The sequence below is a fragment of the Ranitomeya variabilis genome, chromosome 1 (genome assembly GCF_051348905.1).
Source record: "Ranitomeya variabilis isolate aRanVar5 chromosome 1, aRanVar5.hap1, whole genome shotgun sequence".
Taxonomy (NCBI): Eukaryota; Metazoa; Chordata; class Amphibia; order Anura; family Dendrobatidae; genus Ranitomeya; species Ranitomeya variabilis.
The window spans coordinates 794,138,109-794,153,618 of NC_135232.1; the positions used below are offsets into that span (position 1 = coordinate 794,138,109).

The following is a 15,510-nucleotide window of genomic DNA, read 5'->3' on the forward strand; positions in this document are numbered from 1 at the left end:
CCCGAGTTTACCTATGAAACTATTCTAGCAATGTCTTTTGCCATCCTGACAATCAGATTCAAGTTTACCTTTTTCGGAGTCAAAATTAAAAGTATGTTCACACTGCAGCGCAAATTTTCCGCTGTGTTTTACAGTACCAGCAAAGTGTATGAGATTTCAGATATCTCATGCACACACATTGGTTTTTTTTGTCATCAGGATTTTGTGCTTTGTATGTTTTTTTGCACAATGGAACATGTCACTTTTTTCAAGGTTTTTTTCAATGTTTTTTCACCCATGTCTGACATGAATGGGTGGTGAAAAAACGCTGAAAATCTGCAGCAGGTTTTATGGCGTATTTTTGTGCCAAAACCTGATTCTGTAGAATAGGACTCTTTTGCACTAAACTTTATCAGCATGCACAAAAGACAAATTTAGCATGCCAAAACCACAGCAAAAAAGGAACAAAAAACGCAGCAAGACCTGCTTTTTTCTGCAGCAAAATAAACCCTGAAAAAATGCCTAGTGTGAACTTACCCTTAAAGATAAAAATGCCAATCCCATGCTCTCTAAGCAATGTCATCACTCCCATAGTTAAAATCAGGAGTCTGTTTTGACGGTTTAACATACCTGGTTGTAACCACATAACGAGGTTCCAATACATGACAAAGTCCCCTTAAAGCGTGCCTCCACTATAGACATGAAAATGACTAAACATTTTAGATGAATAACTTGTGCTCTCCTTTATGTTGTCATTGCCTCCGCATTTCCCCACTCTGTGGCCTCTTCTTATTTTCACCAAAATTTCCCCCAAGTCTGGAGTATTGCCTGGACCAGTGCCAATCAAGAGGGGTTCAGACTTTGCACAGTGCTCCCTATGACTCTGTGGCAGCTCCGCTACACAATCCAACTGTAGGTTACAGAAGTTACAGGGGTTTGAGAAGAAAGTCTGCAGTCATTCTTTGTGACAATGTAAGGAGAGGTACACTATCATGATTCCTCCGTCTGTACAAGTGGGCGATCACGCGCTGACTGGAGTCTCACCTGATTCTCTCAGTAAGGCTACTTTCACGTTAGCGTCGTGCACTGCACGTCGCAATGCGATGTACCGACGCATACTGTGGAAGCGCCGCACAACGGGGGCAGCGGATGCAGTTTTTCAACGCATCCGCTGCCCATTGTGAGGTGCGGGGAGGCGGGGGCGGAGTTCCCGCTGGACACGACGCACCAAAAAACGTTACATGCAACGTTTTTTGGTGGCGACGGTCCGACGCAACCGTCGCATGACGGTTGCGACGTGTGGCAATGCGTCGCACTGCGTCGCTAATGCAAGTCAATGGAGAAAAAAACGCATCCTGCAAGCACTTTTGCAGGATGCGTTTTTTCTACAAAACGACGCATAGCAACGTGCAGTGCACGACGCTAGTGTGAAAGTAGCCTTAGGCCGGAGTCACACTAGCATTAGATGCAATATGCTAATGACCCTCGCCTCCTGCTCTTGGGAGCCGAGTGTCAGGCCGGCGTCACACTAGGCGTATGAAAATACGGTCCGTTTTTTACGGCCGTAACATGCAGTAATTGTCCCAAAACACTGTTCCGTATTCAATGCGAGGATGCGATTTTTACGCACAAATTTATCCGTGTGTCATCCATATGGCGATTTTTTTTGCGCAGGCTTGCAAAATGGACATATCATGGACCCATCGGCTCATGCACCCTCTGCTGGATGAACTCATATGAACTCGAGGGTGGGAAAATATTCAGAAAAGTTCCCAGGCTCTAGTTCATACAAGTTCATCCAGCAGAGGGCGCATCACCGCGACTCGAGGTAACTACAGTACATTCCCCTGCATTCCATTCATTCACCAAGTTTTACAGGCAGGAGCACAGCTGCATTAGCAGAGCTCCTGGGTGTAAAATGATTTAACCCCTTCAGATGGATTTACAGCGTGGGACAAGACTGAAAGATGGAAGGTATGGAATATTGTTGTTTGTTTTTTTTAACTTTATTTCAGGTGACAAGGGTCTTCAGGTGGATTAAGAGTATAATAAAATATTACAACACCATGTGTCTTTATTTCATTAAAATACTTTTTAATAATGTGTGTGCTTTATTAACCATTTCATACTATTGGATTAATAATGGATAGGTGTCATAATTGATGCCTCTCCATTATTAACCTGGCTTAATGTCACCTTACAATAGCAAGGTGACATTAACCCTTCATTACTCCATATCCCACCGCTACACGGGAGTGGGAAGAGAGAGGCTAAGTGCCAGAATAGGTGCATCTTCCAGATGTGCCTTTTCTGGGGTGGCTGGGGGCAGATGTTTTTAGCCAGGGGGGGCCAATAACCATGGTACCTCCCTAGGCTATTAATATCTGCCTTCAGTTACTGGCTTTCCCACTCTGGCGGAGAAAATTGCGCGGGAACCCACGCCAATTTTTTCCAGGATTTAACCCTTTAATTTAATAACTAGAGACCCCAAATTTTACACAGATACACTTCTTACATTAGTAAAGAGGAATATGCAAAAAAAGAAGGGATATGAGATGGTTTACTGTATGTAAACCATGTCTCATATCCTGTCGGGTTTGTGAAGGAGATAGCAAAAGCCGGCAATTGAATTACCGGCTTTTCTGCTATCTATCACTGAATTAAATATAAATATATATATATATATATATATATATATATATATATATATATATATATATATATATATATATATATATGTGTCTCACTGACATACAGTGCCTACAAGTAGTATTCAACCCCCTGCAGATTTAGCAGGTTTAATAAGATGCAAATAAGTTAGAGCCTTCAAACTTCAAACAAGAGCAGGAATTATTAACAGATGCATAAATCTTACAAACCAAAAAGTTTTGTGCTCAAATTTTTATAAATTTTAAACATAAAAGTGTGGGTCAATTATTATTCAACCCCTAGGTTTAATATTTTGTGGAATAACCTTTGTTTGCAATTACAGCTAATAATCATCTTTTCTAAGACCTGATCAGGCCGGCACAGGTCTCTGGAGTTATCTTGGCCCACTCCTCCATGCAGATCTTCTCCAAGTTATCTAGGCTCTTTGGGTGTCTCATGTGGACTTTAATCTTGAGCTCCTTCCACAAGTTTTCAATTGGGTTAAGGTCAGGAGACTGACTAGGCCACTGCAACATCTTGATTTTTTGCCTCTTGAACCAGGCCTTGGTTTTCTTGGCTGTGTGCTTTGGGTCGTTGTCTTGTTGGAAGATGAAATGACGACCCATCTTAAGATCCTTGATGGAGGAGCGGAGGTTCTTGGCCAAAATCTCCAGGTAGGCCGTGCTATCCATCTTCCCATGGATGCGGACCAGATGGCCAGGCCCCTTGGCTGAGAAACAGCCCCACAGCATGATGCTGCCACAACCATGCTTGACTGTAGGGATGGTATTCTTGGGGTCGTATGCAGTGCCATCCAGTCTCCAAACGTCACGTGTGTGGTTGGCACCAAAGATCTCGATCTTGGTCTCATCAGACCAGAGAACCTTGAACCAGTCAGTCTCAGAGTCCTCCAAGTGATCATGAGCAAACTGTAGACAAGCCTTGACGTGACGCTTTGAAAGTAAAGGTACCTTACGGGCTCGTCTGGAACGGAGACCATTACGGTGGAGTACGTTACTTATGGTATTGACTGAAACCAATGTCCCCACTGCCATGAGATCTTCCCGGAGCTCCTTCCTTGTTGTCCTTGGGTTAGCCTTGACTCTTCGGACAAGCCTGGCCTCGGCACGGGAGGAAACTTTCAAAGGCTGTCCAGGCAGTGGAAGGCTAACAGTAGTTCCATAAGCCTTCCACTTCCGGATGATGCTCCCAACAGTGGAGACAGATAGGCCCAACTCCTTGGAAAGGGTTTTTTTACCCCTTGCCAGCCTTGTGACCCTCCACGATCTTGTCTCTGATGGCCTTGGAATGCTCCTTTGTCTTTCCCATGTTGACCATGTTTGAGTGCTGTTCACAAGTTTGGGGAGGGTCTTAAATAGTCAGAAAAGGCTGGAAAAAGAGATAATTAATCCAAACATGTGAAGCTCATTGTTCTTTGTGCCTGAACTACTTCTTAATACTTTAGGGAAACCAAACAGAATTCTGGGGGGTTGAGGGGTTGAATAATAAATGACCCTCTGAAAAAACTTTTCACAATTTTAAGAAAAAATAAACAAAGAAATAACATTCTTTTTTACTGTATATATATATAATATACCTATTCTATGTGTACACATTTATTCTACCTATTCTATTCTGTCAGTGTGATTTTACTGTACTCCGCACTGAATTGCCGGCTTTTCTATAGAACACCGATGCGTATTTCTCGCAAGTCACACGCATGGTCCGTGTGTAATCCGTAATTTTCTCACGCCCATAGACTTTCATTGGCGGATTTTTTGCACAATATGCTGACAAACGCAGCATGCTGCGATTTTCTACGGCCGTAACATACTGTATATTACGGATGCGTAATATACGGCAGATAGGAGCTGCCCCATAGAGAATCATTGGGCCGTGTGCAATGCTTATTTTCTGGAAGTATTTTCTGCGCTCATACGTCCATAAAACTCGCTAGTGTGATGCCGGCCTCATACTATTGCGTTCGATCCTCAACATGACAGGATTGGAGCACAGCTGCGGAGGAGACGGAGAAAGTAATTTCTCCATGTCCTCTGCTGCTGCACTTGGGTGATATCAGAGTGCAGTGCGATGTGTCACTCACACCCATAGACTTGTATAGGAGCGAGTGAGCCAAGTCTCGCTGCCAGTCGCAGTATGCCGAATCAGCATGAGAAAATAATCAGAGATGTGATCTGACCCATAGAGTAACACTGGTCTGAGTGCTATGTGATGTTTTATCGCATAGCACTCGGCCGTGTTATACGGTAGTGTGCTCCGGCCTAATATTTAAAGGAGTGGCTGAGACTCTAGTTGGCACATGAAAACAAATATGCAAGTCGCATGCATGCCATCGTTTGACCGCCTGCTTGCATAGGGAATTATGACAGAGAGTGCGTTCTACACTGTCACGATTCAGCGGTCTGTGGTTACACAGGGTGACTGCAGATTTTTCTTCTCACCCCCAGAAACCCATTTACCGTATTTTTCGGACTACAAGACACACTTTTTACCTCGAAAAATGTGCAGGAAAGTGGGGTTTGCATCTTATAGTCCGGATGTACATGCTCTGGCTGTGGTGGGGAGGTGGGGGAAGCGGAAGCGGCGGAGCAGGCTGCTAACCCCTGTGCCCGCCAATGGACATGGAGGGTAGTGAACATTAATTTCTCTTTAATAGCGGTTACGCTGTTAGCCGCAGCAGCTGGCGTCCAGGCAATGAATATTCACTTCTCTCCATTCCCATAGGCATGAAATGCAGGATATTCATTCCCTTAAGTAGCAGGCACACATGAACGCCTGGCAGCTACAGAAAGCCGGCGGCTACGGCTAACACTGTGCTTGCTATTAAAGAGCGTGGAGAGCAGTGAATATTCCGGCAGCTGTCCTCAGCTTGTAAGCAGCACATGACATCACTGACGTACGCTGCTTACAAGCATAAATCAGCTGATGGCACCGGAAGACGCTGCGAGGGAGTGCAGGAAGGTAAGTGTAATTGCTTGTTTTTTAATGTTTTCCTGATGAGACCATGTATACCAGGATGGGGATTGGGCCATGAATACCAGGACAGAGATGGGGGACCTGCATTCCAGGATAGGGATGAGAGGACATGCATTCCAGGATAGGGATGAGGGGGCCATGCATACCAGGCTAGGGATAAAGGGGACATGCCTACCAGGCTAAGAATAAGAGGGACATGCTTAACAGGCTGGGAATAAGGGGGAAATGCCTACCAGGCTAGGGATGAGGGTGACACGCATACCAGGATAGGGATGAGGGGGGCCACGCATAGCAGGATAGGGATGAGGGGGCCATGCATTCCAAGATAGGGATGACGGGGCCACGCATACCAGGATAGGGATGACGGGGCCACGCATACCAGGATAGGGATGAGGGGGCCACGCATTCCATGATAGGGAGGGGGCCACGCATACCAGGATAGGGATGAGGGGGCCACGCATACCAGGATAACAATGAGGGGGACATGCCTACTAGGCTAGGGATGAGGGCGCCATGCATACCAGTATAGGGATGTGGGGGCCATATATACCAGGATAGGGATGAGGGGGCCATGCACACCAGGATAGGGATAAGGGGGCCATGTATACCAGAATAGGGATGACGGGGCCATGAATACCAGGATAGGGAATATTAGTACAGAATTGACCACAATTTTTGTTTCATTTTTTCTTCTAATTTCCTCCTCTAAAACCTAGGTGGTCTTATGATTTGGTGTGTTTTATAGTCTGAAAAATACGCTAAGTAAGCGAGCTAGGTTGATTTGACACCAAATTAATAAGCAGCATTCACAGTTGGCATATCTTATTGAGTCAGTAAGGAACTCTGACATTAGTCCCTATACTCATCCAACAAAAGTAATACATTGCTACTTTGTTATTAATCTTCATGCCGTATCATTGCTTGCCATTAGCCAAATGTAACACATCCATGTTTCACGGTCCTAGAACAGACAGAGATGCACAGACTGGCTGTGGTTATCCTTAACAGGATTCAAAAGTCTCATAGGCATATATAAGGTAGTTGAGTTTGGGCCTTAGGCCAGTCTGTACTTAAGCCAGCTTCAAACATTTGTGTTTTCAGTTTCAAGGTCCACAAGTCTACTATGCATGGCTGCCCAATGCGCTCTGCTCTGCTGGTGGCTTTCCCAGTCTCTTCCAATCATTTGGTCTTGATCCCTTTACTAGAGAATATCCCGTACTCTCCTGACATGTATGTACAGCTCTGAATCCTCATAGCTGTCACACGGTGTGTCCAATTTTCACATGTCCAATTCTTTCTCCTTCAGTCACAGAACTGTTATATTCAATGTGTTCAATTATGTTTGTTGCCTGTCAGTTCTCTTGCCTGACTATTTCTCTTTTTGTATATTTATTCCCAATTTGATCTTTTTGCTCACTAGCCAAATACCCTATTTTTGATAACAGCTTACCTGTCTCCTGCTATTTTCTCATTAGCTACAGCCTGTCTCACTGTCTTAGTCTAATGATTGCCGCATGCCCATTCTCCCTCAGTGTGATATTTTCTTCAGTTTTAGATCAGTTTCACGTGTCAGATTTTTTTCGTGTTTTTCAGTGTGCTGGATTCATTCACGCAAGTCTCTCACATCAATATCCGGCACTGCTGCCGGCACTCAGGACCGGAGCTTGCGGCTGTTTGTATTTCTATGGAGCCGAATGCTCCAGTCCGAGTGCCGGTGGCAGTGCCGGGTATTGATGTGAGACTCTCGCGTGAGTTTCTCACATCACTCTCGCAAGTGTGGCCCCGGCCTTAGTCTGTGTGCCAGTTTTTACTGTTCATGTGTTACCCGGAATACCTTATATAAAAAAACTATTGTAGCTCAGTGTCCTGAAGCTTGTCTGTCTCAGATGAGTGTCTTGCTGCTTGTCTGCCCCAGCTCCGTGTCCTGCTGCTTGTCTGTCTCAGCTGACTTTCCTGCTGCTTGTCTGCCCCAGCTCCGTGTCCTGCTGCTTGCCTGCCCCAGCTCCGTGTCCTGCTGCTTGTCTGTCCCAGCTCAGTGTCCTGCTGCTTGTCTGTCCTAGCTCAGTATACTTCTGCTTGTCTGTCTCAGCCGAGTGTCCTGCTGCTCGTCTGTCTCAGCTCCGTGTCCTGTTGCTTGTCTGCCCCAGCTCCGTGTCCTGCTACTTGTCTGTCCCAGCTCAGTGTCCTGCTGCTTGTCTGCCCCAGCTCCGTATCCTGCTGCTTGTCTGTCCCAGCTCAGTGTCCTGCTGCTTGTCTTCCCCAGCTCCGTGTCCTGCTGCTTGTCTGTCCCAGCTCAGTGTCCTGCTGCTTGTCTGTCCTAGCTCAGTATACTTCTGCTTGTCTGTCTCAGCCGAGTGTCCTGCTGCTTGTCTGCCTCAGCTCTGTGTCCTGCTGCTTGTCTGCCCCAGCTCCGTGTCCTGCTGCTTGTCTGTCCCAGCTCAGTGTCCTGCTGCTTGTCTGCGCCAGCTCCGTGTCCTGCTGCTTGTCTGTCCCAGTTCAGTGTCCTGCTGCTTGTCTGCCCCAGCTCAGTGTCCTGCTGCTTGTCTGCCCCAGCTCAGTGTCCTGCTGCTTGTCTGCCCCAGATCAGTGTCCTGCTGCTTGTCTGCCCAGCTCAGTGTCCTGCTGCTTGTCTGCCCCAGCTCAGTGTCCTGCTGCTTGTCTGCCCCAGCTCAGTGTCCTGCTGCTTGTCTTCCCAAGCTCTGTGTCCTGCTGCTTGTCTGTATCAGCTGAGTGTCCTGCTGCTTGTCTGCCCCAGCTCCGTGTCCTGCTGCTTGTCTGTCCCAGCTCCGTGTCCTGCTGCTTGTCTGTCTCAGCTGAGTGCCCTGCTGCTTGTCTGCCCCAGCTCCGTGTCCTGCTGCTTGTCTGCCCCAGCTCCGTGTCCTGCTGCTTGTCTGCCCCAGCTCAGTGTCCTGCTGCTTGTCTGCCCCAGCTCAGTGTCCTGCTGCTTGTCTGCCCCAGCTCAGTGTCCTGCTGCTTGTCTGCCCCAGCTCAGTGTCCTGCTGCTTGTCTGCCCCAGCTCAGTGTCCTGCTGCTTGTCTGCCCCAGCTCAGTGTCCTGCTGCTTGTCTGCCCCAGCTCAGTGTCCTGCTGCTTGTCTGCCCCAGCTCAGTGTCCTGCTGCTTGTCTGCCCCAGCTCAGTGTCCTGCTGCTTGTCTGCCCCAGCTCAGTGTCCTGCTGCTTGTCTGCCCCAGCTCAGTGTCCTGCTGCTTGTCTGCCCCAGCTCAGTGTCCTGCTGCTTGTCTGCCCCAGCTCAGTGTCCTGCTGCTTGTCTGCCCCAGCTCAGTGTCCTGCTGCTTGTCTGCCCCAGCTCAGTGTCCTGCTGCTTGTCTGCCCCAGCTCAGTGTCCTGCTGCTTGTCTGCCCCAGCTCAGTGTCCTGCTGCTTGTCTGCCCCAGCTCAGTGTCCTGCTGCTTGTCTGCCCCAGCTCAGTGTCCTGCTGCTTGTCTGCCCCAGCTCAGTGTCCTGCTGCTTGTCTGCCCCAGCTCAGTGTCCTGCTGCTTGTCTGCCCCAGCTCAGTGTCCTGCTGCTTGTCTGTCCCAGCTCAGTGTCCTGCTGCTTGTCTGTCCCAGCTCAGTGTCCTGCTGCTTGTCTGCCCCAGCTCCGTATCCTGCTGCTTGTCTGCCCCAGCTCAGTGTCCTCCTGCTTGTCTGCTCCAGTGCAGTGTCCTGCTGCTTGTCTGCTCCAGTGCAGTGTCCTGCTGCTTGTCTGCTCCAATTAAGTGTCCTGTTGCTTGTCTGCTCCAGCTCAGTGTCCTGCTGCATATCTGCTCCAGCTCAGTGTCCTGTTGCTTGTCTGCTCCAGCTCAAACTCCTGCTGCTTGTCCTGTTCTAGCTCAGCATCTTGCTGTTTATTGTTTTAGCTCAGTGTTTTGCTCTAGCTCAGTGTTTTGCCGCCGGTCTGCCCTAGCTCAGGGCGCTGACACCGGTCTGCCCTAGCTCAGGGCGCTCACACCGGTCTGCCCTAGCTCAGTGTTATCACGTCGGTCTACCCTAGCTCAGGGGGCTGACGCTGGTCTGCCCTTGCTAAGGTGGCTGACGCTGGTCTGCCCTAGCTCAGGAGGCTCAAGCTGGTCTGCACTAGCTCAGGGGGCTCACGCTGGTCTGCCCTAGCTCAGGGGGCTCACGCTGGTCTGCCCTAGCTCAGTGTTATCACGTCGGTCTGCCCTAGCTCAGTGTGCTCACACTGGTCTGCCCTAGCTCAGTGTTATCACGTCGGTCTGCCCTAGCTCAGTGTGCTCACACTGGTCTGCCCTAGCTCAGTGTACTCATGCCAGTCTGCCCTAGCTCAGTGTGCTCACGCTGGTTTGCCCTAGCTCAGCATACTCACGCTGGTCTGTCCTAGCTCACGCCAGTCTGTCCTAGCTCAGTGTTCGGACGCTGGTCTGCCCTAGCTCAGTGTTCTGACATTGGTCTGCCCTAGCTCAGTATGCTCACGCTGGTCTGCCCTAGCTCAGCATTCTCATGCTGGTCTGACCTAGCTCAATGTGCTCACGCCACTCTGCCCAAGCTCAGTGTTCTCACGCCGGTCTGCCCAAGCTCAGTGTTCTCACACCAGTCTGCCCTAGCTCAATGTGCTCATGCCGGTCTGCCCAAGCACCTATTTCTATGCAGCCGCACTCTCCAGTCCCGAGTGCCATGTATTGATGTAAGAGACTCGCGTGAGTTTCTCACATCACACTTGCAAGTGTGACCCCGGCCTTAGTCTGTGTGCCAGTTTTTACTGTTCATGTGTTACCCGGAATTCCTTATATAAAAAACTATTGTAGCTCAGTGTCCTGCTGCTTGTCTGTCCCAGCTCAGTGTCCTGCTGCTTGTCTGCCCCAGCTCAGTGTCCTGCTGCTTGTCTGTCCCAGCTCAGTGTCCTGCTGCTTGTCTGCTCCAGCTCAGTGTCCTGTTGCTTGTCTGCTCCAGCTCAGTGTCCTGCTGCATATCTGCTGCTTGTCCTGTTCTAGCTCAGCATCTTGCTGTTTATTGTTTTAGCTCAGTGTTCTGCCCTAGCTCAGTGTTCTGCCGCCGGTCTTCCCTAGCTCAGTGCGCTGACGCCGGTCTTCCCTAGCTCAGGGCGCTGACGCCAGTCTGCCCTAGCTCAGTGTTATCACGTCGGTCTGCCCTAGCTCAGGGGGCTCACGCTGGTCTGCACTAGCTCAGGGGGCTCACGCTGGTCTGCCCTAGCTCAGTGTTATCACGTTGGTCTGCCCTAGCTCAGTGTGCTCACACTGGTCTGCCCTAGCTCAGTGTACTCATGCCAGTCTGCCCTAGCTCAGTGTGCTCACGCCGGTTTGCCCTAGCTTAGCATACTCACACCGGTCTGTCCTAGCTCAGTGTTCTGATGCTGGTCTGCCCTAGCTCAGCGTTCTCATGCTGGTCTGCACTAGCTCAATGTGCTCACGCCGGTCTGCCCTAGCATGTATTTCTATGCAGCCGCACGCTCCAGTCCCGAGTGTCGGGTATTGATGTAAGAGACTCACGTGAGTTTCTCACATCACACTTGCAAGTGTGATCCCGGCCTTAGTCTGTGTGTCAGTTTTTACTGTTCATGTGTTACCAGGAATTCCTAATATAAAAAACTATTGTAGCTCAGTGTCCTGCTGCTTGTCTGTCCCAGCTCAGTGTCCTGCTGCTTGTCTGCCCCAGCTCAGTGTCCTGCTGCTTGTCTGCCCCAGCTCAGTGTCCTGCTGCTTGTCTGCCCCAGCTCAGTGTCCTGCTGCTTGTCTGCCCCAGCTCAGTGTCCTGCTGCTTGTCTGCCCCAGCTCAGTGTCCTGCTGCTTGTCTGCCCCAGCTCAGTGTCCTGCTGCTTGTCTGCTCCAGCACAGTGTCCTGCTGCTTGTCTGCTCCAGCGCAGTGTCCTGCTGCTTGTCTGCTCCAGGGCAGTGTCCTGCTGCTTGTCTGCCCCAGCACAGTGTCCTGCTGCTTGTCTGCCCCAGCGCAGTGTCCTGCTGCTTGTCTGCCCCAGCGCAGTGTCCGGCTGCTTGTCTGCCCCAGCGCAGTGTCCTGCTGCATATCTACTTCAGCTCAGTGTCCTGCTGCTTGTCTGCTACAGCTCAGACTCCTGCTGCTTGTCATGTTCTAGCTCAGTATCTTGCTATTTTTTGTTTTAGCTTAGTGTTGTGCCCTAGCTCAGTGTTCTGCCACTGGTCTGCCCTAGCTCAGTGCACTGACGCCAGTCTGCCCTAGCTCAGGGTGCTGACGCCGGTCTACCCTAGCTCAGTGTTCTGAATCTGGTCTGCTCTAACTCACTGTTCTGCCCTAGCTCAGTGTGCTCACGCTGGCCTGCCCTAGCTCAGTGTGCTCATGCCGGTCTGCACTAGCTCAGTGTTCTGCCCTAGCTCAGTGTTCTCACGCCGGTCTGCCCTAGCTCAGTGTTCTGCACTAGCTCAGTGTTCTGCCCTAGCAGTGTTCTGCTATCATATATGTATGTGGTATTTCCTGAGGAAGAAGTCATATATATTCTTCGAAATGCGTTGAATAAAACCACCATTTCTTTTCATCAATACGTCCGGATTTCCATTTGTTCAGCAGCGCGGACAATATTCACAAAAATACTTTGTATGGTTCTAGCTCAGTGTGCTCACACTGGTCTGCCCTAGCTCCCTGTTCTGACACTGGTCTGCTCTAGCTCACTGTTCTACCCCAGCTCAGTGTTCCAATGCTGTTCTGCCCTAGCTCAGGGTTCTCGCGCTGGTTTGTCCTAGCTCAGTGTTCTCACACTGGACTGCTCTAGCTCAGTGTTCTGACTCTGGTCTGCCCTAGCTCAGTGTTCTGACTCTGGTCTGTCCTAGCTCAGTGTTCTGACTCTGGTCTGTCCTAGCTCAGTGTTCTGACTCTGGTCTGTCCTAGCTCAGTGTTCTGACTCTGGTCTGTCCTAGCTCAGTGTTCTGACTCTGGTCTGTCCTAGCTCAGTGTTCTGACTCTGGTCTGTCCTAGCTCAGTGTTCTGACTCTGGTCTGTCCTAGCTCAGTGTTCTGACTCTGGTCTGTCCTAGCTCAGTGTTCTGACTCTGGTCTGTCCTAGCTCAGTGTTCTGACTCTGGTCTGTCCTAGCTCAGTGTTCTGACTCTGGTCTGTCCTAGCTCAGTGTTCTGACTCTGGTCTGTCCTAGCTCAGTGTTCTGACTCTGGTCTGTCCTAGCTCAGTGTTCTGACTCTGGTCTGTCCTAGCTCAGTGTTCTGACTCTGGTCTGTCCTAGCTCAGTGTTCTGACTCTGGTCTGTCCTAGCTCAGTGTTCTCACACCGGTCTGCCCTAGCTCAGTGTTCTCACGCCGGTCTGCCCTAGCTCAGTGTTCTCACGCCGGTCTGCCCTAGCTCAGTGTTCTCACGCCGGTCTGCCCTAGCTCAGTGTTCTCACGCCGGTCTGCCCTAGCTCAGTGTTCTCACGCCAGTCTGCCCTAGCTCAGTGTTCTCACGCTGGTTTGTCCTAGCTCAGTGTTCTCACACTGGTCTGCTCTAGCTCACTGTTCTACCCCAGCTCAGTGTTCTGCCCTAGCTCAGTGTTCTCACGCTGGTTTGTCCTAGCTCAGTGTTCTCACACTGGTCTGCTCTAGCTCACTGTTCTACCCCAGCACAGTGTTTCAATGCTGTTCTGCCCTAGCTCAGGGTTCTCGCGCTGGTTTGTCCTAGCTCAGTGTTCTCACACTGGACTGCTCTAGCTCAGTGTTCTGACTCTGGTCTGTCCTAGCTCAGTGTTCTGACTCTGGTCTGTCCTAGCTCAGTGTTCTCACGCCGGTCTGTCCTAGCTCAGTGTTCTCATGCCGGTCTGCCCTAGCTCAGTGTTCTCACGCCGGTCTGCCCTAGCTCAGTGTTCTCACGCCGGTCTGCCCTAGCTCAGTGTTCTCACGCCGGTCTGCCCTAGCTCAGTGTTCTCACGCCAGTCTGCCCTAGCTCAGTGTTCTCACGCCAGTCTGCCCTAGCTCAGTGTTCTCACGCCGGTCTGCCCTAGCTCAGTGTTCTCACGACGGTCTGCCCTAGCTCCCTGTTCTGACACTGGTCTGCTCTAGCTCACTGTTCTACCCCAGCTCAGTGTTCCAATGCTGTTCTGCCCTAGCTCAGTGTTCTCACGCTGGTTTGTCCTAGCTCAGTGTTCTCACACTGGACTGCTCTAGCTCAGTGTTCTCACGCCGGTCTGCCCTAGCTCAGTGTTCTCATGCTGGACTGCTCTAGCTCAGTGTTCTGACTCTGGTCTGTCCTAGTTTAGTGTTCTCACGCCAGCCTGCCCTAGCTCAGTGTTCTCACGCCGGTCTGCCCTAGTTCAGTGTTCTCACACCGGTCTGCCCTAGCTCAGTGTTCTCACGCTGGACTGCTCTAGCTCAGTGTTCTGACTCTGGTCTGTCCTAGCTCAGTGTTCTCACGCCGGCCTGCCCTAGTTCAGTGTTCTCACACCGGTCTGCCCTAGCTCTGAGTTCTCACGACGGTCTGCCCTAGCTCAGTGTTCTCACGCACGTTTTCCCTAGCTCAGTGTTCTCACGTTGGTCTGCCCTAGCTCAGTGTTCCACAGATTATTTTGTTCTAGATCAATGTTCTGCAGACTGTTCTGTTCTACCTCAGTATTGTGCAGATTGTTCTGTGCTAGCTGTGTCCTGCTGTTTGTTTGTTCTAGCTCACTGTTCTGCAGATTGTTCTGTTCTAGCCCAGTGTCGTGCAGATTGCCCTATTCTTGATCAGTGTTCTGCAGATTATTCTGTTCTAGCTCGGTGTTCTGCAACCTGCCCTAACACCAGCGTTCAGTAAAATGTTCTGTTCTAGCAGAGTTCTGCAGCCTGCCCTGCTCTAGATCAGTGTCCTGCAACCTGACTTGTTCCAGATCACTGTTCTGCAGACCGCCCTGTTCCAGATCTGTGTTCTGCAGACCGCCCTGCTCCAGATCTGTGTTCTGCAGCCTGCCCTGCTCTAGATCAGTGTCCTGCAACCTGACTTGTTCCAGATCAGTGTTCTGCAGACCGCCCTGTTCCAGATCTGTGTTCTGCAGACCGCCCTGCTCCAGATCTGTGTTCTGCAGCCTGCCCTGCTCCAGATCTGTGTTCTGCAGCCTGCCCTGCTCTAGATCAGTGTCCTGCAACCTGACTTGTTCCAGATCTGTGTTCTGCAGGCTGGCCTGGTAGCATACTACTGGTAGCCTAACTGAAGGTCGTGCCACTTGTCATATCCTGCCCTATTCCTGACTGTCCCCCTTCTGGGCTGTCTGACACAGATAATTGGCTTTATTGTCTGTGTGACCCTTGTACTGAAGTTGTCCTCAGTCCATTCTGTGTAACTCAGCATCTAGCAATGATGGGAAGCCACTATTATACTCAGGTCTGCGTACATGCAGGCTGAGCAGGCAGCAGTGGTCAGTCACTACTTTCACCTTTCAGTACCTGACTGTCCATGTCTCTACGTTCAGATCGTCTTTCTTCCTCCTAAGGTCTTCAAGGTGCTTACGGCCTCATCCTCCGCCTTATCGGCCTCTTGCTCTTGCACCTTGCTCAGCTCAACGAGAATAGAAAAGCACGGATCCAGAAAGGCTCCACAAGCCCAGCTTAGGCCCAAACACCCTTCTTTCCTTAATGGAACACTCCGCCTGCAGGTCCCACAGCCAGGATACCGGAATGTACCACCTCGAATCTGACCAATCCGAAGGGTACAGCAGGCGGAGCTTCCTGTCAGGAAGGACGGTAAAGAAAGAAGGAGACTACAAAGCCACAGGATAGGCGGGGATGCTGTGATTGACATCAAGTCTCACCAATCGTCTGCTGCTCTGTCGTTTCCATAGTAACTACAGGTCTCTGCCCCACATTCCCGTGCCTCTGACTCCACCCACCTTTTTTCCTCACAGAAGAAGTGATTTCTTGCCCTGCGAGGTTATTGTTTTACTGGAGGAGTCGTATTTGGCCTGTGTCGTAAATGGGCTCATTAC

General features: G+C 50.3%; 1 protein-coding gene across 2 annotated transcripts in view; it reads right to left on the reverse strand.

Moving 5' to 3' along the window:
• The window catches only part of MLLT1 (MLLT1 super elongation complex subunit), a 73,840-nt gene extending 58,587 nt beyond the window's left edge, over positions 1 to 15,253 (reverse strand). The window contains exon 1 of one of the 2 annotated variants that reach the window (XM_077273448.1): positions 14,972 to 15,253. In XM_077273448.1, the coding sequence (XP_077129563.1) occupies positions 14,972 to 14,983 (12 nt within the window). In that variant the 5' untranslated portion in view covers positions 14,984 to 15,253. The remainder of the gene's footprint in view (positions 1 to 14,971) is intronic. The other variant, XM_077273440.1, reaches the window with a different exon arrangement.
• Positions 15,254 to 15,510: the final 257 nt, after the last annotated feature.